Source organism: Hyperolius riggenbachi, chromosome 4 (assembly GCF_040937935.1).
Source record: "Hyperolius riggenbachi isolate aHypRig1 chromosome 4, aHypRig1.pri, whole genome shotgun sequence".
Taxonomy (NCBI): domain Eukaryota; kingdom Metazoa; phylum Chordata; class Amphibia; order Anura; family Hyperoliidae; genus Hyperolius; species Hyperolius riggenbachi.
Genome location: NC_090649.1, coordinates 329701379 through 329723766, shown reverse-complemented (window position 1 = coordinate 329723766; position 22388 = coordinate 329701379). Strand labels below are relative to the sequence as shown.

General features: G+C 43.5%; 2 protein-coding genes across 2 annotated transcripts in view; one reads left to right on the top strand and one right to left on the bottom strand.

Moving 5' to 3' along the window:
• KIF25 (kinesin family member 25) overlaps positions 1-22388 on the bottom strand; it is a 207949-nt gene that overhangs the window by 18623 nt on the left and 166938 nt on the right. The window lies entirely within an intron of this gene.
• FRMD1 (FERM domain containing 1) overlaps positions 1-22388 on the top strand; it is a 109414-nt gene that overhangs the window by 72785 nt on the left and 14241 nt on the right. Inside the window, exons 9-12 of the mRNA XM_068231806.1 lie at positions 4263-4331; positions 6060-6234; positions 17301-17630; positions 18079-18195. Coding sequence (XP_068087907.1) covers positions 4263-4331; positions 6060-6234; positions 17301-17630; positions 18079-18195 — 691 coding nt within the window. The remainder of the gene's footprint in view (positions 1-4262; positions 4332-6059; positions 6235-17300; positions 17631-18078; positions 18196-22388) is intronic.

Below are 22388 nucleotides of genomic sequence, written 5' to 3'. Positions count from 1 at the left end.
GCTCATTGCAAGAGACAAGGGTCAATGTTCCATCCTGATTTTGCTCAACCTCTCAGCGGCTTTTGACACAGTCGATCATGAAATCTTGCTCAACAGGCTACAAGATTACTGTTGCATAGATGGCATTGTTCTCCGATGTTTCAACTCCTTCCTGGCTGGCAGAACACAAAGGGTAGCCTTAGGGCCCTTCCTTTCCAACCCTGTACCACTAAAATATGATGTACCTCAGGGCGCAATATTATCCCCTTTACTTTTCACCATATACATGCTGCCACTTGGAGAAATCGTACAAAAACATGGCCTGACATATCATTGCTATGCTGATGACACCCAGCTATATTTGTCATTCAAACCTGGCGTCACAGACCCTACTCCACAAATAAATGCATGCTTAGCTGAGCTTCAGGATTAGATGAATAACAATTGGCTAAAACTTAATGCTGACAAAACTGAGGTTCTTGTTATCGAGGGCCAGGGCTCAACAGCAAAGCAGCCCCAGTCTCAACCAACACCGCTAAGGATAGGGAGCTCAGACCTGAACAACTCAGACTGTGTGCGCAGCCTGGGAGTACTGATTGATGGGAAATTGAGCTTCAGGAATCAAATCTCAGCTGTTGTGAAACATTCCTTTTTTCATCTAAGGAATATTGCAAGGATTAAACACCTAATTCCTTCAGAGGATCTTCCAACCCTAGTTCATGCTTTCATCACATCAAGGTTAGACTACTGCAACGTCCTCTACACAGGCCTGCATAAGAAAGACTTACGCCGCCTGCAATTAGTACAGAATGCCGCCGCAAGGCTGTTAACGAGCCAACTCCGCCATTGCCACATAACACCAACCCTGTGCTCACTCCACTGGCTACCGATAAAATGGAGAATTCTGTTTAAGATTGGCTTACTGACATTCAAATCCTTGCACAATCTGGGCCCTGGATACCTGAAGGACTTTTTGCAACTGCATCACACCCCCCACAATCTTAGATCAAAGGGACGTAACACCTTGGTCACCCCCCAAAACCTTTGGAGCCTTTTGTCATGCTGCCCCTAAACTTTAGAACTCCCTGCCACATCCAATCAGGACAGCTCCATCCCTAGAAGCATTTAAGTCTAAACTGAAAACCTACCTCTTCAGTCTGGCATTCATGAACATCTGACTATCTCCTCTGTAACACAACCCAGCCTGCAACCTTGTATTAATCTGAGACACAACTATGCGCTTTGAGTCCTATGGGAGAAAAGCGCTTTACAAATTTTATGGTATTGTATTGTAGTGCTAGAAGCCAAATACAGTGTAGCTAATCAGGAACTGCTAAAATTGGTCAAACCAAGCGTGCAAGATAAGATTTCTTTCTATTTTTTTAATTTTATTAGATGTTGTTCTTAAATTAGATAATTTTTCAAAGTATTTTTAAATCAGAAAGATATGTGAATAAAAACAATGTCTTTGCATTCTTGCTGCTCCCCTGTACAGCCTGTTTGAATGGGGTAAGCACCGTTGTGGATAGTAATGCGATGGCCATGCATTGTGGTATAATGTATGGATACTGCACATCCCTATGGACAAATGATGGACTGGAAACTTACTATAGTGTTCATACTGAGGATTGTGACAAATGATACATGCAGAACGTTCACTGTAGAGAGTCAAGGAATCTGTGCTAACCCATTTCTGCAACACACTACAAAGAATACTAAACAAATCACTTCACAGATCTTGCTGTGAAATCCAGTCAGTGATGACACAGATTTTCACTGCAAGCCAACTTCAGCTGGTTGTACCTTACGCTTCTGCAACACATGCTACTCATGTTAGCAGAATTTAACAGAACACAATTTCTTCTTGGTTAACTACATTTACATGTGAGGAGTTAAAAAAAAAAAAAGTGAGATGGTCCTGTTTAAGCTCTCCCTAAAAGCACACTACTAACTTTATTTAAAGGGACACCGAGCAGTGCAGAAACTATGGAAACATGCATATTTTAAAGCTATCTTTCTCCTCTTTCCAATGATATATAAAACGCCGCCCTACGCCTTTCAGTTTTCGCTATTTTCGCGATTGAAATTGCCGCGGCTACGATTTCGATCGCGAAAATAGAGAAAACTAAAAGGCGTAGGGCCGGCAGTTCAGGTGTTGCCAGAAAGAGGAGAAAGAGAGCTTTAAAATGATATCCATCTTTCCAAAGTTACATTGCATTACACAGGGCGACTTTTCTCAAAGTCAGCAGCTCCATTCAGCAGAAAAAGTCGTCCTGTGTAATACAATGTAACTATGGAAAGATGGATATCATTTTAAAGCTCTCTTTCTCCTCTTTCTGGCGACACCCAAACCGCGGCCCTACACCTTTTAGTTTTCTCTATTTTCGCGATCGAAATCGCGGCCACTGCAATTTCAATTGCGAAAATAGCGAAAACTAAAAGGCATAGGGCGGCAGTTTATATATCATTGGAAAGAGGAGAAAGATAGCTTTAAAATGATATGCATCTTTCCATAGTTTCTGCACTGCTCGGTGTCCCTTTAAATAAAGTTAGTAGTGTGCTTTTAGGGAGAGCTTAAACAGGACCATCTCACTTTTTTTTTTTTTTTTTTTTTTACTCCTCACATGTAAATGTAGTTAACCAAGAAGAAATTGTGTTCTGTTAAATTCTGCTAACATGAGTAGCATGTGTTGCAGAAGGTAAGGTACAACCAGCTGAAGTTGGCTTGCAGTGAAAATCTGTGTCGTCACTGACTGATTTCTGCCACATGTGGAAATTCAATCACACATACTCACATTTCTGAATGTACTTAGAAATTCAGTCAGTTCTGAAGCGTACTTTCTCAGCATACTGACCTGGGCTACTTTTGGCTTACACTACAACAGTGCATACGATTAAGCATGTGTTATTCCCAAAACATTGACACCTTCCAGGCGCTGGGTCACCATGAGCTGTCTGGGTATTCCTTCAGGCGCGTAAACACGCCACATTTTTTTTTAAACTACGGGTCGTCAGACCTGCCGCTGGGCGGTCGTTCTTTCGACAGTTTGCATGTGAGTACAGGCAGACGTCAGGCTGAAAAGGCTGGTTTTGACTGAGCCACCGAGCGGATCAGTCAGAACCAGCCTTATCAGCCTGACGACAACCTGTACTCACATGCAAACTGTCGTCAGAAACGACCGCCCCGCTGGCGGGTCCTTTTAGAAAAACTCCGGTGTGTGCACACACCATTAAAACTAGTGGTGACTGTTTCATAGAAAGACCCTCAATGTGAGCATATAGCTCTCATAGAAACTTGGTTTTGGCATTTGTTTTTAGTTTTTCAATGTTCTTTATTTTGTCTTGTGCTATGAATAGAATTTTCAAGTAAGGTTCAAGCAAAACAATAAGACGATGAATAATTGATGAATAAAGATAACGAATTGCTAGAATAATCAATTGTTTAGGTGATGTTAAGCAGATCTGCCATAGATAATGAAAGCATACATCAATTATTGCTTACTTAACCTGTCATTAGATACATGTAAAGAAAATCCTTGACCATTGTATTAACTTGGGACTAGAGATGGCCACTGAGACCATAATCATTTCAATATGCTGCAACATTATGTTTAATTTTATTCAGCTGTACACAGTTTGGGAAGAGATGTGCACAGCTTGGCATTGGAGTTGTACACAGTTTGGGATTGGAGTTGTGCACAGTTTGGGATTGGAGTTGTGCACATTTTGGCATTGGAGTTGTGCACATTTTGGCATTGGAGTTGTGCACAGTTTGGCATTGGAGTTGTGCACAGTTTGGCATTGGAGTTGTGCACAGTTTGGCATTGGAGTTGTGCACAGTTTGGCATTGGAGTTGTGCACAGTTTGGCATTGGAATTGTGCACAGTTTGGCATTGGAATTGTGCACAGTTTGGCATTGGAATTGTGCACAGTTTGGCATTGGAATTGTGCACAGTTTGGCATTGGAGTTGTGCACAGTTTGGCATTGGAGTTGTGCACAGCTTGGGATTGGAGTTGTGCACAGCTTGGGATTGGACTAAGGACTAGCTGATGACTTTAGCTGGTGATGGTTTGATGCATCAGTTGAATGTTGTTACATTATGTTGACCATCTCTACTTGCAACACTATTATCTTGTGGCACAACAAGGGATTTGGTCAGTCTACCTACAGCTCTTGAAAGGATTGACCATCTTTTGGCATGAAAAAGTGTTTTCTTGTGCATGTTTATTGTTTTTTTTTCCCCAAATCATTGCAAGTGTAATCTCCTTATTTTATTTTGCAGGAGGTTAACCATGTTCGCCAGCTTCTCTATGATTTTCCCTGGTCCAATGTGGGGAAGCTTACATTTCTTGTAAGTATACACATTTTGTGATCATTTTATTGTTTAACCTTTTTAGTCCTTCATAACGAGCAAATTTTGCTGTGCATTGATTTACATTACAGTAATGGTGTAATCAAGCGAGTTCCTTCTAAAGGTCGCCATACACAGTTCAATTTTTTATAATTCTCTTTAACCCCTTTCTCTCACTCACTCACTCACTCACGTCACTCACTCACTCACTCACTCACTCACTCACTCACTCTCACACTTTTTTTTTCTTTTACAATATGATCAAATATAATTTCTCACCACACCCAATCAGTTTTTTTTGTTTTTTGGGGTTTTTTTTTACAAATTCTTCTTCACAAAATCTATGAGATTTGTTGATCAAATAAAGTTTTGTTTGCTTTTTAAAAAACCTAATTTAATCAAATAAACTTGAAAACTGTACTATTTGATTGCACTGTACATGGGCACCTTCACCCAGTTATTTGGGTGGTGTATTTGTTTTGAGGTTTTATGGTGAAAATAAAATTTCTATCTGACTAAATAATCCCCACCAAGTCATCTATATCCTTTGCAAAAACTTAAATGACAACTTACTGGAGAGGGATATGGAGGCTGCCATAATTTTTCTTTTTAAATCATACCAGTTGCCTGGTATTCTGCTGATCTTTCATGCATCAGTAGTGACTGCATCACATACCTGAAACATTCTTGCAGGAAATTCAGTCAAACTTAAGTCAATAGTCTGATGCTTGTTCAGGGTCTATCACTAAATGTATTAAAGGCAAGAGGATCAGCAGGACAGCCAGGCAATATGAATTGTTTAAAAGAAAACAAATAGTGCTGCCTCCATATAGGGCCGGACTGGAGGCAACGACTGGTCCGTCGTCACCTCCCGCTGAGTGGGCGTTCCAATGACAGTCCGGCGTGTGTACGCACTGTCGCCGGACTGATACGGCTGCTTCTGAGCGATCCGCCGGGCGGATCGCTCAGAAACAGCCGTATCAGTCCGCACGGAGGTGCACGGCTAAGGAACAGAGCAGCATGGAATGGCGGTGAAGGAGCAGGAGGATTTTAGGGGGCTAGAAGAAGCTCCAGGTAAGTAATTGGCCAATTTTCCTTCAGTTTAGTATGCCGTTAAAAGATTCCAGTAGCCGGACCCTAGCTTGTCACTTTGACGGGGGAGGGGGATCGCGGGGCGGGCGAGATACCCCACCTAGTAGCACCCAGCGTGTCCATACCCACCCGGCTACTTTTTCATACCACCCGGCTGGAAAAAATTTCTGGGGAGAACAATGGCCAGTATGCTATATAGTGGCCCTGTGTCTAAATGAAGTAAAGAAAACCTATGATATTATACACACTGTCATCTTATGATTGCTTCATACCTGACTTCGATGTAATATTACTATGCTCTGAGAGAGCCTTTTTTTTTTTCTTGAGTAAAGTGAGACAATTGTAAATTATGCCCACCCCAACCTGCCTCACTAAGCTGCTACCATTGGCGTACTGTGTTCACATCTAGTCATGTCCTCTTGATGAGTGGCTATTGGGCATTGATCTTCATGGTACAGTATTTTTCTGTGAGAGACCTAATTCTGCCTGCCAGGGCATCCATGTGTGGATGTTGTGCTTGTTTCCCATATTCAGTTCTGGTTCTTGTCCTAGTGCTTTGAAAAAATGTTCTGTAATGCAGGTTTAATGTTCATAAAGATTACTCTTTGGATTCAAAATATTTGTAATTCTTTGAAGGGAAAGAAATTTGAGATTCAACCAGATGGATTACCATCAGCACGGAAACTTATTTATTACACTGGTTGTCCTTTCCGATCAAGACACTTGTTACAGCTGCTCAGCAATAGCCACAGACTGTATCTAAACATACAACCTGTCCTAAAAGAGATCAAAAATTTGGAAGAAGCAGAAGGTATGTATACATATTATATGTTGTTACATGCTGAATAATTTGAGTTTCAATAAAAGAAGGCTGAAAGAAAGATATTGTACAGATAAAAGTGCCTGTGAGTAAACAGTAAAATGAAAGAAGCACAAAATACTAACTGAACGCAAGGCTGCTCTACAAACATCAATGCAGCTCACATGTTGTTCTGAGAGGTTAGAACAGGTCTTCTTTTCTTGACAAGCATTGCAACAGTATTTTGGGTATTTTAATTAAAGTTTGGGTATACCATATTTAATACTACAATATAGTGGTTTTAAAGAGAGTCTGAAGCCAATAAAATTACCTTTTTCTTTAATTTCCCAGTGCTCTTCAGCAGTATGATCAAAGATGATTCACCGAATTCCGGCTGCAGAAAAATGCATTTAACCCCCCGAAATCCCTGGGGCAAAATTGTCCGTTACTTCCTGCAAAAAAGGCAGAGCTGAGCGCAGTAGCTCTGCCTCCAGTGAAGTCAATATCCGCCGATCTCCACCTCTCTCTGCCCCTCTGTCTTCTTTCACTGAGAGGGGCAGGGAGAGGCGGAGATTGATTGGACTGGAGGCAGAGCTACAGCGCTCAGCTCTGCCTCCCCCGGGCAGCAAAATCTAGGACTTGGAAAGTCATAGAATTTTTTTGTCCCGGGATTTCGGGGGGTTAAGTTCTGCCACGGGGATGCGGCGAATCATCTTTGATCATAATGCTGAAGTGCTCGAGGAAATAAAGAGAGGTAATTTTATTGGTTTCAGACTCTCCTTAGTGATGTAACAACATTTATTTCAATATCAATTTTGTGGAGGATAAAACCATATGCCCTATGTCATTTCATATTTTGTTTTAAAATAACAAATTGTAAATGATTATTGGTTTATTTTGTTTTGGGTGTACTCCTTCTTTAAATCTTATTTTGGAGGTAATTCGCAAAATGTAGTAATTTTTTTCCTATTTTTCATTTCTTAAAGGAGTCATCAGGCAAAACCCTCTCCCCACCACTCTACTTACCCGGGACTTCCTCCAGCCCCATGCAGCTGACATATCCGACGCCACAGCTCCATGCTCAGCCGCTGGCCTGGAGTTCCTGCCGGTGCAGAGGCCGACCTGGCCGCCGCTGTCAGTCAAGTCCATGTGCAGAGGGCGAGCTCGAGGTCGTCTCCACTGCGCCTGTGCGAGTGTCGCTGTCAAGTAAGCCCATGTTGTCTGCGGTGTACTGTACAGGCACAGAACTACTACACAGGTTCAGAACACCACGGACAATGTGGGCTTGATTGACAGCGGCACTTGCGCAAGTGCACTAGAGGTCGGCCTCTGCACCGGCGGGAACCCCAGGCCGGCGGCGTGGGACAGATCAGCTGCAAGGGGCTGGAGGAAGCCCTGGGTAGGTAGAGGGGGGGGGGGGTTGCCTGATGATTCCTTTAAAGTATACTTGAACTAACATGTTTTCTAACAAAAGCAATTAGCAAGTTTCCCCCCACAAAGAGAATTTCACACTTATCTTTGTTTTGCACAACTAATGTTACTTTATGGAGATGATATATATTTTTCTTACTGCTGATTACTGTAAAAAGTAAAGTACATTTTTGTAAAGGGTAAAATGCTGGCAGAGCTAACTCGCTGCTATGTCTTGCTGTGTAGCTCCAGTGTAAGCACAATTCTCTTGGAGTAATATAGAGGCAGAGAAAAGCATTAACCATCACCACCAGCTTCTTATCACAAATAGGCCTAGTTACCATTTCAGATTTTTGTTCTTTTTATAGAAATAGGGGTTTGTGTATAGAGCTTATAACAGAAGTGCCCACACTTTTTCAGCCTGTGAGATACTTTTAAAAATTAGCAAGTCAAAGTGTTCTTCCTATGTACAGTTTTAGAAGCTCAATTGTATATACAGAATGGAAAATGTAGTGCGGTCGGGATCTACCATGAAGTCCTTTGCGATCTACCAGTAGATTATTATTATTATTATTGTATTTATAAAGCGCCAACATATTACGCAGCGCTGGACATTAATTTAGGTTACAGACAATATTTAGGGGTGACAAACCGCAATATGACAATACAGGAATACAAGAAAACCAGATCAAACAGCACAGTATAAGTACAAGGTAATGCTTAGTCAGTCACTGGATGGGAGCATGGAGATTAGGCAAGTTAGGTTCACTCAAATGCATAGCATGGGTGCACAGTAATGGAGGTGCCTGATGAGTTAGGACACAAAAGGAGGAGGACCCTGCCCAAAGGCTTACAATCTAGAGGGAGAGCTAGGGACACAAGAGGTAGGGGACCAGAGTTCAGCTGTGGGTTTAGAGCAATTGTGAGGGGTGGTAGGCCAGAGTGAAAAGGTGAGTTTTGAGGGCCTTCTTGAAGGTGTTGAAGGAGGTGGCTGCCCTAATGGGTGGAGGTAGGGAGTTCCACAGTGTTGGAGCGGCTCTTGAGAAGTCTTGGAGGCGTGCATGGGACTGGGTGATGCGGGGGGCGGTCAGGCGAAGTTCATTGGAGGAGCAGAGTGAGCGGCTTGGTGTGTATCTCTGAGTAAGATCAGAAATGTAGGTTGGACAGGTTTTGTGGATGGATTTGTAGGTCAGACACAATATCTTGAATCTGATTCTGGACTGGATAGGAAGCCAGTGGAGGGATTCATGGAGGGGAGCCGCCCTGTTGGAACGATGGGAGGAGTGGATAATTCTGGCTGCCGCATTCATGATGGACTGCAGTGGGGCTATTTGGGTCATAGGGAGACCAGACAGAAGGGCATTGCAGTAGTCGAGGCAGGAAATTATGAGGGCATGGATGAGGAGTTTGGTGGTGGCAGGGGTCAGGAAAGGGCGAATCTTACAGATGTTACAAAGGTGGAAGTTGCAGGACTTTGTAAGGTTTTGGATGTGGGGAGTGAAGGATAGTGCGGAGTCCAGGGTGACACCCAGACAGCGGGCTTGAGAGGTAGGGCGAATGGTAGTGTGGTTAACAGTGACCTGCACATCTGGGAGGTCCAGGGATGACTGGGTTGGGAAGATCCTAAATTCCGTTTTGTCTAGATTTAGTTTCAGGAACCTAGCGGACATCCAGGAGGAGATGGCAGATAGGCAGGAGGAGACCTTGTCCATGGTAGTGGTGGATATGTCAGGGGTGTGGAAGTAGATTTGGGTGTCATCTGCATACAGATGATAGTTAAAACCCATGGAGGAGATAACCTTGCCAATGGAGGATGTGTATAGGGAGAACAGTAGAGGGCCAAGGACCGAGCCTTGGGGGACTCCCACTGAGAGGTGGTTGGGGTTGGACGAGGACTCATTGGAGGTCGTGAAGGAGCGGTTGGAGATTGTGATCTACCCATTGGGCACCCCTGGCTTATAACATTGTGACTATTAAAATTTCTCTCTGCTCTATTATATTAAACATTGATGCAATGGTCATTTAACATACTTAATAATATTATATTCTAATTCTATGGGTTCTCTGCTTTCAGATAACCGTGTGTGTGTGTGTGTGTGTGTGTGTGTGTGTGTGTGTGTGTGTGTGTGTGTGTGTGTGTGTGTGTGTGTGTGTGTGTGTGTCTGGATTTATGGGTCTAAAAGCGGTACATTTTTTTTCAAGAATTTTAGGCCTCCAAATCTTAAAGTGAATGGGAACCGCATTTTAAAAAAAAAATGAAGCAAATGCCTAAGGAGAGGGAAGGCTCTGGGTTGTATAGAGCCTTCCGTCTCCTCTCTCGGTGCGCTCTATCCTGTGCTGGCTCCCCCCCGTTTCAATCCCCCGCCGAAAGGGTATTTGGGAGTCTTCGGGAGCCGTGTCCTCCCGAAGAAGTGCGGCTCCATACTGCACAGGCGTGAGTGTCCAAGAGTGCGTGCTTGCGCAGGTGCAGTACAGGGCCGCCCTTCTTCAGGAGCACTCAGGTTCCCTGAAGACTTCTGAAGCCTCCTTCGGTCGGGTAAAGCAGTATTTGACTAATTTAGTCAAATACTGCTACCTGGCGAGCCAGCACCGAAACAACGGGACCAGGAGAGGAGTCGGAAGGCTCTATAGGACCCAGAGCCTTCCCTCTCCTTGGGTAAGTATCTGTCTCATTTTTTTAAATGCGGTTCCCATTAACTTTAAGTCCAAACTCCCCAAAATATGTCAGAATAAAGGTCTTGTAGATATCCCGCATATAATAAGACTAGAACAGAATTTATTAAATTTATAAATAAACTTAAAAAATAGTGAAACAAATAAGGCACCAGACTATACAGTATGTACATATATATACTTAATACATCTCCCACATGTGGTATATTTTGAAACAGGGAATGGCACAGAGGGCAACCCCACAATCTGGGCAGTAGAATCGTGATTCCTTATGGACTTTTTCTCTTTGCTTTCAGTCTTTGGTGGCAGGCAGAGTAGTCAAAATCCAGGCAGAGTTCGTGCAGATGGCAGGCAGAGAGTAGTCAAAATCCTGGCAAAAATTAGGCAGATCAGCAGAAGCGCTTAGCTCAGAAGCAGTTGGGAACCAAATGGCTATATTGTTAACATCCTGTGCTTTCAAATTAGCTTATCTACCATGACAGGTGACACAGGGAATAGATAAATTTCAATGTGTGATTAGAGATAAATGAGGAGGAATTAGACAGGCTAAACTCACAGTATACATACAGGCAGCATTTCTCTCTGTTTACCTTCTGCCCTGTGGCAGAGATCGGGTCCAGATTAGGGGGATTAGACAGGCTAAACTCTCTTCATGCATATAGGATGCATTTCTCCATAGTTCCTTCTGTCCTGTGCCAGAGTTTGCATCCAGATTGGGGATTAGACAGACAGGCAAAACTCCTCAAAATTTCCTTGAAGACAACTAGGCAGATCGCTCAAGACCAGTCTTATCAGCTGAACGACAGACTGTACACACCCCCGATTTGGCGTTTGACCGACGGGACGTCCAAACGACCCGTCGTTTAAAAAAATCCGACATGTGTATGGGCCTTATATTCCCTTGCTTCAACACACCAAACAAAAGTTTCTGGGTTGGCAGTGTCTCCCTCTTTCTCTGGTAGGAAGAATCAATTTGATAAAAATGAAGCTTCTCCCAAAATACCTCTATCTTTTCAGAAATTGTCCCATATGGATACTACGCAAGTTTTTTGCACAATTAAATTCCATTCTCACAAGCTTTATTTGGCATAATAAAAACCCTAAAATCAGCCTTAAAAAGCAAACCAATAACATGAAAACAATAAAGCATGGGACCTAATTCATGCCTGGAACCGCCCTCCTCAAAAGAAGCTCTCCCCCAAAGTTCCTCTGGCATAATCGAAAATTACCTCACTTTTACTTTATACCAGACCCTATTGTATGGATTTCCAAAGGGGTGACTCACCTATAGCATATTACACATGCTGGGTAGAGATGGCTGGAACCTCCGATTTTAGGTTCGTGAACCTCGAACGCGAACTTCCACAAAAGTTCGGGTTTGCGTGAACTTTGCGTACCGCAATAGACTTCAATGGGCAGGTGAACTTTCAAAACTTCAAACATTAATTCTGGCCAAAAAAGTGATGGAAAAGATGTTTCAAGGGGTCTAACACCTGGAAGGGGGGGGGGGGCATGGCGGAGAGGGAAACATGCCAAAACTCCCGGAGAAAATTATGGATTTGACGCACAGCAGTGTTTTAAGAGCAGAAATCACATTGCAATGCTAAATTCGAGGCATAAAGTGCTTTAAAACATCTTGCATGTGTATACATCAATCAGGTAGTGTAATTAGTGTACTGCTTCACACTGACACACCAAACTTGCTGTGTAACGCATCGCACACAGCTGTTTGTGTAGTGATGGCCGTGCTGGACTGGTGCGCACGATGGCCAGAGTGCAGGCAATGGCGGTTTTCAAGCCCATATGGTCACCGGGCTGAGGTAGCTCAATGACAAAACAACAGTAACTGTCCAGCTGATCGAATTTGGTCTGTCCACAATGAAGCAACAAACAATATCATAAATGGCGCTCACAAAAATACAAATTAGAAACAGTGATGCTGAACAGCAACAACCAACCAAAGTAGGTGGAGCGCTCCCTGCTTAGTGTGGTAAGCTGGAACCAAGTTATGAAGTATAGGGTAAAGCGCGCAAAGTTCAAAGTCTCTTTTGTTCAGGATCTTCAACTTTCACTTTAAAGTGGATCCGAGATGAACTTTTACTCATTGCATAATTGTATTCATTTCCTATAGTTTATAGGGCATTCCTCAAGCCAAATACTTCTTTGTTTTTGTTTTAATACTCTAATTCCCTATAAACTAAATAAGCCTCACCCACAGTTTTCAGAGAGCCTTGGCAGTAGAAAGGGCTCATGGGAGCTCATTCTGGATCAGGAGGGAGGGGGAGGTATTACTATCCAGAGATTTCAGAGGCAGAGGGGAGGAGGGGGGATTAGGTTATTTTCAGTCTGAGTGCTGATGGTGCAGATAAGCCTGCCTCTGTGTAATGTTTACAAACAACATGGTTGCTGTCATTGTATCAAAGGAAGAAATAATTATATTCTATTAACCCTCCTGGCGGTTAATTTTTTTTGCCAAAATGGCAAAAATCCTTTTTTTTTTTATTTTTTTTTTTGTGTTTCATGTAAAGCTACCAGAGTGGTAGCTACATGAAACACCACTAGAGGGCGCATGTGTCCCTCTAGTGCGATCGTCGCCGGCATCAATAGCAAACAGGGGAACGCGTATATAACGCGCTCCCCTGTTTGGCTTCTCCTGTCGCCATGGCGACGATCGGAATGACGTCATGGACGTCAGCCGACGTCCTGACGTCAGACACCTCCGATCCAGCCCATAGCGCTGCCCGGAACTCATTGGTCCGGGCAGCGCAGGGCTCTGGCGGGGGGGGGGCCCTCTTGCGCCGCTGCGTACGGGCGATCGCCGCAGAGCGGCGGCGATCAAGCTGTACGCGCGGCTAGCAAAGTGCTAGCTGCGCGTACAGCATTTTAAATGGAGCAAATCGCTCCACCAGGGGCTGAGATATCTTCCTGCGCGGCATAGCCCGAGCTCAGCTCGGGCTTACCGCCAGGAAGGTTAAAGCAGTATGCAGACAGATTTGCTGTTTAAACCATCTAAACTGTACATAAGATATATAGACAAGTTACTTGTTATAGTTAGTTTTTCATCTCGGATCCGCTTTAAGTAACATGTGGGGAATAGTAAGCCCCCCCCCCGTTGTGAAAAGACTCACCGAATCCACTGGCCAAGTGGGCCCGTCAGCGCATCAGGGGTATCGGCCACCCCTCAGCCACCACGGCAATCACAGCTGGGCTCTTGCAGATCCGTGCAGGTCACCTCCAAAAAAGACGCTTATAGCGTAAAAGTGTATGGGAACTTTCCCGCTTTTATTAAGAACTCATAGATAAAAACAAAGGACAGTATCCTATGCGGACACAAGGGCATATGTATAGATGGGGAGGCATGCAGCTTCGTAGATGCTACCAGCCGCAACAAAATCCGCCTTATCCCTTACCCCAACAAATGCGCCGCAAGTACAGAAGTCTGTGTGCCGACAGTCGCCGCGTCCGGTGACGTCACACACAGCGCTGCTCCGTAGCTCCTCCCATTTAACACGTTTCGTTACTATGGTAACTCATCGGGCTACGGAGCCTTGGATACAGTGTGCTTTATAGAAATACATGCGGGCGGTCGCATAAAAATAGTCAACCACGTCCTGACAATCCTGGGAGTTGATGGCACGTGCCTTCTTCTGAGCACTGTACTTTGGTCAAGGGCCGCACAAAATCACGCCAGCATGACCTCGAACAGACCTGCCGGGTGGCCTGCCTCTGGGTCTGCCTCTGCCTGTTGTTTTTTCCATATGAGGGGGATAAGGTGAAAGGTATGCACTGTCTTGACTAATACAATGTGCAGTCACACAGGTGCAGTGAAAGGTATGCAGTGACTGGTATTACAAATGTGCAGCTGTCTCACACACAGGTACAGTGAACAGGTATGCGGTGACTGGTATATAAAACTGCGTGCTGTCACACAGGTGCAGTAAACTGGTATGCACGGACTGGTATCAATACAAGGTGCAGTTGTCACACACACGGGTACAGTGAACAGGTATGCACAGACTGGTATCAATACAGTGTGCAGCTGTCACACACACAGGTGCAGTGAAAAGGTAGGCACTGAATGTGCTGGGCCTGGCACAGTATAGCAATTAGCAAGGGCCAGCTGCGACAGACAGGGCTGTATATATGCAAGTGTCAGTGGGCCACACACAAAAAAAAAAAACTCATCACGGGAACATTAGCTCTCAAAAGAGCTGTTTTGGGGTGCTTTTTAGCAATAAGTATCAGCAAGGAGCAAGCTAACAAGCCTAACAAGAGCCTAACTAAGCTTTCCCTAATCTCTGCAGCAACCTCTCTCCCTTCTCTCACTAACAACGCAGCACACAGAGTGAGAACATGGCCGACGCTGGGGGGGGTTGAGCTGGAGTAGGGAGTGCAGCTTCATTGGCTGCCATGTGTCTGCTGACTGATGTAGAGGGTGATAGTTTAGCCCAATGATGTAGCATGGGGGGCGGGTCGAACTCGCATAATGTTTGCGTTGTTTAACCACCTGAGGACCACGAGCAGTTTTAACAGTGTGCTGCATGGCCATACGGCTTAACACACAAATGAATCTGGCCTCCCTTTTCTTGCCACGAACAGAGCTTTCTGTTGGTGGCATCTGATTTTTTTTTTTTTTTTTTTTATTGAAAAAAAGACCCCCCCCCCCCTTTTTTTATCCTAGTTCTCCCTCTTCCCCCCCTAACTTAGCCCATGCTTTCCCCGTCCTCTCATAGGCATCAGTCTATGAGAGGGATCTGATAGTGAGCTGCTCCCTTGTACATCGCTGTGCTAGATCGCATCGCTGTACAGATGTAAACAAAGAGGATATAATGTTGTTGTTTTTTGTTGTGTTTTTTTTTCTTTTTACTTTAACCACTTGAGAACCACAGTGGTAAACCCCCTAAAGACCAGGCACATTTTGACTAAAATGGTCACTGCAGCTTTAAGGCCAAGCTGCAGGGCCGCACAACACAGCATACAAGTGATTTCCCCCCCACCAATAGAGCTCTCTGTTGATGGGGTCTGATCGCCCCCAAGTTGTTTATTTTTTTTAAAAATAAATATTCTTTTTTTAACACTTTTTTTGTCCAAATACATGCCCCCCCCCAGCCAGACAATCCTGGGAAACTGCGGATTCGTCCCGATTTCCGCTGTAGTGGAAACGGGCCCTCACTGAATTTATTTTTATTTAAGTATTTATATAGCGCCGACATATTACACAGCGCTGTACAGAGTATATTGTCTTGTCACGAACTGTCCCTCAGAGGGGCTCACAATCTAGTCCCTACCATAGTGTGATATGTATATATTGTGTAGTGCATGTATCATAGTCTAGGGCCAATTTAGAGGGAAGCCAATTAACTTATCTGTATGTTTTTGGGAGGAATCGAGGCAGCCACTCGCTTCCTGTGAGTGGCTTCGATACCTCCGTGGGTGGAACTTGCAGCACGTGTCCTGCAAAATGTTCACACTTGAGACAATCAGGAAGCCTCTCTTCATAATGCAGCCAATCATGGTAAGCCACTTGCTTTTGTAATGTGAATGGCTCTGATACTTCTGCGCTCCACACACTGCCATGAGCGTCATCGCTAATAAAGAAAGAGATACCTAGGAGTGCGTACAATCACGTGGGAGAACTGTGACAATACTTTTATCGGTGATTGCAAAGTGGAAGTAGTAATACTGCATCCTCTTATTTCTGTTTACATTATTCCTCGTTTTCCCCAGGCTGCTTATTTGTACAGTACCGTATATCCAGTGCTGGTGGCATTGTTCTAGTCTTTCAAATACATCAACTCACTTGCAACCAGCCTGAAGAGAGTAGAAGATGATGGGTTTTACACTGACATATGACGCATGCACTGCCCACTGTTTACTATATCCAGAGTCAGCATCATGTAGGGGCCAAAAAACATGTTTGATATAGTAAAACTTCTGTTATAGTAGAGTTTACTATACCAGGCGTTGCTCCCATAGACTTTTAATGGAGATTGGCAGGGTTCTGGAGAGGTAGTTTACTATACCAGAATGTTTACTATATCAGAGTTTAGTTATAGCGAGATTATACAGTATAACATAAGCACAGATCTCTTGTTAATTTTAATTTCTGTGCGTCATCCAAGAATTACGGATTCGCACCCCGAACTGTCGCCCGTCGCTCTTGTCGCCATGCGATTGAAAGTTTCAATCGCATGGCAACAGTCGCCGCCGCACCTCCGCCGCAACTGTCGCTAGTCCGCGTGAGTACGCGGACTAGCGACAGCAACCTCCATAGAGGTAAATGGAGCTTCCGGCGGTGGGAGGAGGAACGTCGGCGACAGCTTCCGTCTCGCCGCTGGTCCCTCTTCCGCGTGTGTACGCGGAGGGACCTGGAGAGAAGCTGTCGCCGGCCTGTCGCTAGCATGCTCACGTGTGCTGGCGACAGGCCACTTCTGCAGCCCGTGAGGACGGGCCATTAGGATCAGCAGTTACCATCTATGGTAACTAGTGCTGTTGTGATATAACTGAGATTTTAGCCTAATGTAGTAAAGATGTAACTAACATTTGCAAGGGCCTGATTTACTGAGCATTTCCTCACTGAATAATGTCAGAACACATAAGTGATCCTGTACATCTGGCCTGGATTTATCAAGATGCGTCAGCTTTTAGAATCTTCACCCACTTCTTATCAAAACGTAGAAAGGATGGCTGAAGTTTGGGTGAAGTAGAGGTTGTGAGCTTGCAGTCAGATTGATTTATCTAAAACTAGGAGTTTGGTGCATACATGACTGCAGTCACACATTGCCTTATGTTAGCCACCCTTTCTGTGGTTTGATATGATCCAGGAAAGCTGTAGCTGTTTAGTAGCAGGTCATTTTACTAACTTGAGCCTGGGTTTTGAGGATTACTCATGTTTTCCTGTGATCTCCAGCTGGGAAACCATTTTAGAAAATTAGACACTGTGTGTTTTGATGAGACTGTACACTCCTGATTATGATTCTTTATTTATTCTTTAGAAAAGAAATGCTACAGGGAATCCTACATAAGTGACAACATGGAAATGGATTTAGATCAGTCCGATAAATATTCTCATGGAAGCAGCCGAGAGAGTGCAACGTACAATCGCCTTTCTAGACAGTCAACAGCCAGTCACAGTAGCTCGCATACATCCGGCATTGAGACTGACTCGCACCACAGGATGTCTGTGGAAATGTCTGTGGATGGACCATTTGGGATTGAGATGACTCATCATGAAGAGAACTCTTACTGCTCAACCAACAGTCACACCAGCTCTGGAATGGACAGTGAGAGCAGAGGAAGAATAGAAGGCACATTTCAAGTTGATGGTATTTATTGATCAAAAGAGTTGGTTTGGCATTGCTAAATAAAAATTACCAGCCAAACTGTATTTAAAAAGAATGGGCGTGAAAGTTTCACAGTAGGTTTGGTTGGATGCTCTGTTCCACTTTTACTTTTTTAGCACATGCCTTTATCATTTAGCAAAGCTTTATTTCTATATGGCTGTAGATAGCTTTGGTCAGCTTCAGACTAAAGTTGTAAAATGATATTTAATGGCATTTCATTTGCAGAATGAAATGTTTAGATGTTTGTAAAAAAAAAAAAAAATGTGGCACAGCCCTTCAGCTAAAATCCTGGCTAAATATAGGAAATGAAGTAGTAAAATAGCCAGAAGACAACGTTTTTTTTTTTCTGATGAAGTAATGAAATTTCAGTAAACCAATGAAGTTGGGGAATATGTTTTATAATTACAATTCTGTTTATTTATTTCATCAGAACTTGAAGAATCGGTGGATCATCCTCTTGACAACACAATCTCAACAGATACATTTGTTCTTGAGACTGAAAATCAGTGTATGAATGCTCCCAAACTGGATAATAGCAGCTACCAATGTAAGTATTTTTATTACAGGGTTAAAGGACACTTCAACTGAAAGGGGTATGTATGCTGCCATATTTTATTTCCTTTTAAACAAAACCAGATGCCTGGCTATCCTGCTGATCCTCTGCATCTAATATATTTAGGCATAGACCCTAAACAAGCATGCAGCAGATCAGATGTTTCTCACTGATGTCTGATTTCATCTAGTCCGGCTTCAGTTGCAAGCTGCACGCTTGTTTCAAGTGTGTGATTCAGACACTATTGCAGCTACAGAGATTGGAAGGACTGCCGGGAAACTGGAATGGTTTATAAGGAAATAAATATGGCAGCCTCCATATCCGTTTTAGTTTTGGTTTGCTTTAAGAGCCCTTATCAAGGCGTTCTCATAGCTTGGATACATGAACACCTAAGTTCTCAACATATGATGCACGTGACCCAGGGGGGCACTTTAGTTAGGCTCAGGGTGAAATTATTTTTAGATAACATTTTTAGCAATATGAGGCGTACTTGATATGATGTTACTCACAACAGGGGGTTCTCGGCCAATACAATCATTATTAAAGGGCTACATGCTGTTATAGAATACTCTTTACTACCAGATATGGGCGACATGGGGGGCTTTGGCTGGGCCTCTTTGTACTGCTCCATATGATTATGGTTGTGATATTGCCTTTCTGTATACCAATAAAATTATATTAAAAAATACAGTACTGTTGAACAACTCTGCACTAACACACCTTACTTTATAAATTAACAGGGGGTATGTTTGTACATTGCTAATTTAAAAATAAATTATTGTGCAGAATCATCAACTCTCAGGAAGATAGTGACATATTGCAACAGGATCTGGATAGGATGGCTATATGGGCACATAAATGGCAGATGAAAATCAATTTTGAAAAATGTAAAGTCATGCATTTTGGTAGTACCAATGGTCTAGCACCATACAAAATAAATGGGATACAGTTGGGGACATCAAACTTGGAGAAGGACTTAGGAGTACTCATCGACAACAAGTTAAATAATCGTACTCAATGCCAAGCCGCTGCAGCTAAAGCTAACAAAATTTTGGGATGCATTAAAAGGGAAATAAAAACTCGAGATGCTAGCATAATCTTGCCCCTGTTTAACTCTCTAGTAAGGCCACATCTGGAATATGGAATTCAGTTCTGGGTACCGCATTACAGGAAATATATTGCAGTTTTAGAGCAGGTGCAGAAATGAGCAACAAAATTGATAGGTGGGATGGAAGGTCTCACTTACCAAGAAAGGTTAGATAAACTGGGTTTATTTAGTCTAGAGAAAAGACGCCTTAGAGGGGATCTAATTAACCTGTATAAATACATCAGAGGGCAATATAAAAGCTTGGCGGATGAGCTTTTTGTTCCTAGGCCTTCTGAAAGGACTAGAGGACATGATCTGCGCATGGAGGAAAAAAGTTTTACCCATTTATTTAGGAAAGGGTTATTTACAGAAAGAGTGATTAAGATGTGGAATGCATTGCCACAGGAAGTCGTTATGGCAAACTCTATACCTGCATTTAAAGGGGGCTTAGATGCTTTCCTTGCGTTGAGACATCCATGGCTACAATTACTAGGTAATGCACAATTATGTTTATCCAGGGATTTTATCTGATTGCCATCTGGAGTCGGGAAGGAATTTTTCCCCTTTGGGGCTAATTGGACCATGCCTTGTAAGGATTTTTCGCCTTCCTCTGGATCAACAGGGATATGTGAGGGAGCAGGCTGGCGTTGTACTTTGTTCTCTGGTTTAACTCAATGGACGTATGTCTTTTTTCAACCCAAATAACTATGTAACTGTGTAAAATACAGCTATTGTGTATTACTAATAAAGTTATGCTGACCGTGACAATGGTCAGATGGGACAGGAGCAGTATGTAAGTGACTGCTTCATAGCTTTGTACCACCTCGGGCAGTATAAAGCTAACAGGTGATTTTTGGGGTACACTTGTACACAAGCTCGATTCCCAGGAACATGTAACCCCATGGCAGTACATTTTCTGAGAAAGCGCATGATTTTAAATGTTTAAGGTATTAAAAGACCATGATATTCTATGCATAGGACGGACCGCATCCCTTATGTACATATTTTCCTGCTTTTTTTTTTTTTGTTGGGGTCAGATATTAATCATTTACTTGACTTACCACTGACCAGTGCAAGTCTAGCATAAGATGAAGTCTGCCACTCAAGTCTGACAGACAACAATAGACTTCACATATGCCATTTAATGATTTAACCTCAGTGGTTCTTACCTAGAAATTTCAATCACTTTCTCTTATAAGTTTCAGAAATTAAAACTGATCAATTTGTTATGAAACCTACAGTAAATGTTCTTTCTGAATTTGATGCCAGCAACAAATTTCAGGAAAAGCTGGGACAAGGGCAACACAAGACTGCTAAAGATGTGTAATGGGAAAAACTAATAACAACGACAAAACGTTTGTAAAGCGCTTTTCTCCCATAGGACCCAAAGCACAACTAATTGGGTAAATTGTCAGTAATATAATGGGTATGATGGGAAGAGAATCACAGAGGCGGAGTCTCTCGGAGGTAAACACTGGGGTGTACAACACTGAAAAAACACTTTGGGCAAATAGTGCAACAGTTTTTAAGAATAACATTCCTTTACGTAAAATTGCATAGAACAATCATGTACAATACATATTCAAAGATACAGGGGGAGGGGGGGGGGGGGGGGGGGGGGGGTTAGGAAACGGATTCTTAGGCAGCAGCACCACGTTAAAAACAGATGTTATTGCATAATGGACATCACTGCATGGGGCACAGGAAAACCATGGTTTCTGAACATGGAAGTAGTCCCTGACTCACAAACAACCCACCAATTTGAACAACCCAAATATGTGAAGGTTGATTCTGTAGGAACAAGTCAAAAAATTGTATTCAAAAAGACCGTGTAGTTTTTAAAAAAATTAGATTTTAAAAAAATTCAAAGAAAAAATGGTTTTAAACCGTGACATTTGACATTTTGCTGTGGTACACTGAGAGCACAGGGGACAGAGGTGACACAGGGGCACTGAAGCATGCCTCTGGCCTCATGTGAACAGAGATTACACAGAGGAGGACACAGTATTTCGACTTAAAAGCAGATTCAGGTTAAGAACAAACCTACAGTTCCTATCTCGTTCATTACTCGGGACTACCTGTAGCTCATTGCTGCATCCACAAAAGTTAAAGCTCTACCGGGCAAACAAATAAAACCCCTTAAAAAAGTGATCCAAAAACATTGCCTTTTTTATGGGCCTGAGCCTCATTTCAAGCAGACCCGAACTCTTGCACTGCACAAAATGAAAAATCTTCATTCCACATATAGTTGCTTCAGAAATTCACTGCTCTGTGTTTGTTTAGCCAGATCAAACTGTCTTATTAGCTGTGAATAGACTGCAGGAGCTCTTCTGGATCTCTGCTCATGAGGCTTAACTCATTCAGTGCTACCCGGAAAGTGAGTTCAAATTAAAACTTGACATCTTTTTAGGATTTTCATAAACTGTAATGAAGAATTATTATTATTTATTTATTTATTTTTTTGGGATACAGGCTATCATGCTAGGGTCTAATCTTTCAAGGCAGAGAGAAAGTTCTGATTTCCAGTTTAAAGGGACTCCGAGCTCACAATAAAAAAGAAAGTTGAACTCACCTGGGGCTTTCTCCAGCCAGTGCTGGTCGGGAGGTCCACGACGGCGTCCTGGCTCCTCTCCAACACCCCGATCCGGAATGGCTGTCAGGCCGCAGCCCGGGCGACACTCTCCCGAGTGTCGGGCTGCTCCTTCCGCGTATGACGCGGATGACGTCACACCGCCGGCCGCCTCGCGTCATCACGGCGGTCGGCGTGAAAGTACTGCGCATGCGCGATTAAAGCGCGCATGCGCAGTACTTTCACGCTGGCCGCCGTGATGACGCGAGGCGGCCGGCGTGTGACGTCATCCGCGTCATATGCGGAAGGAGCAGCCCGACACTCGGGAGAGTGTCGCCCGGGCTGCGGCCTGACAGCCATTCCGGATCGGGGTGTTGGAGAGGAGCCAGGACGCCGTCGTGGGACCTCCCGACCAGCACTGGCTGGAGAAAGCCCCAGGTGAGTTCAACTTTCTTTTTTATTGTGAGCTCGGAGTCCCTTTAAGATTGACTGAGATAAAATGAAAACTGTTCTGTAGTCCAAATAATCTAA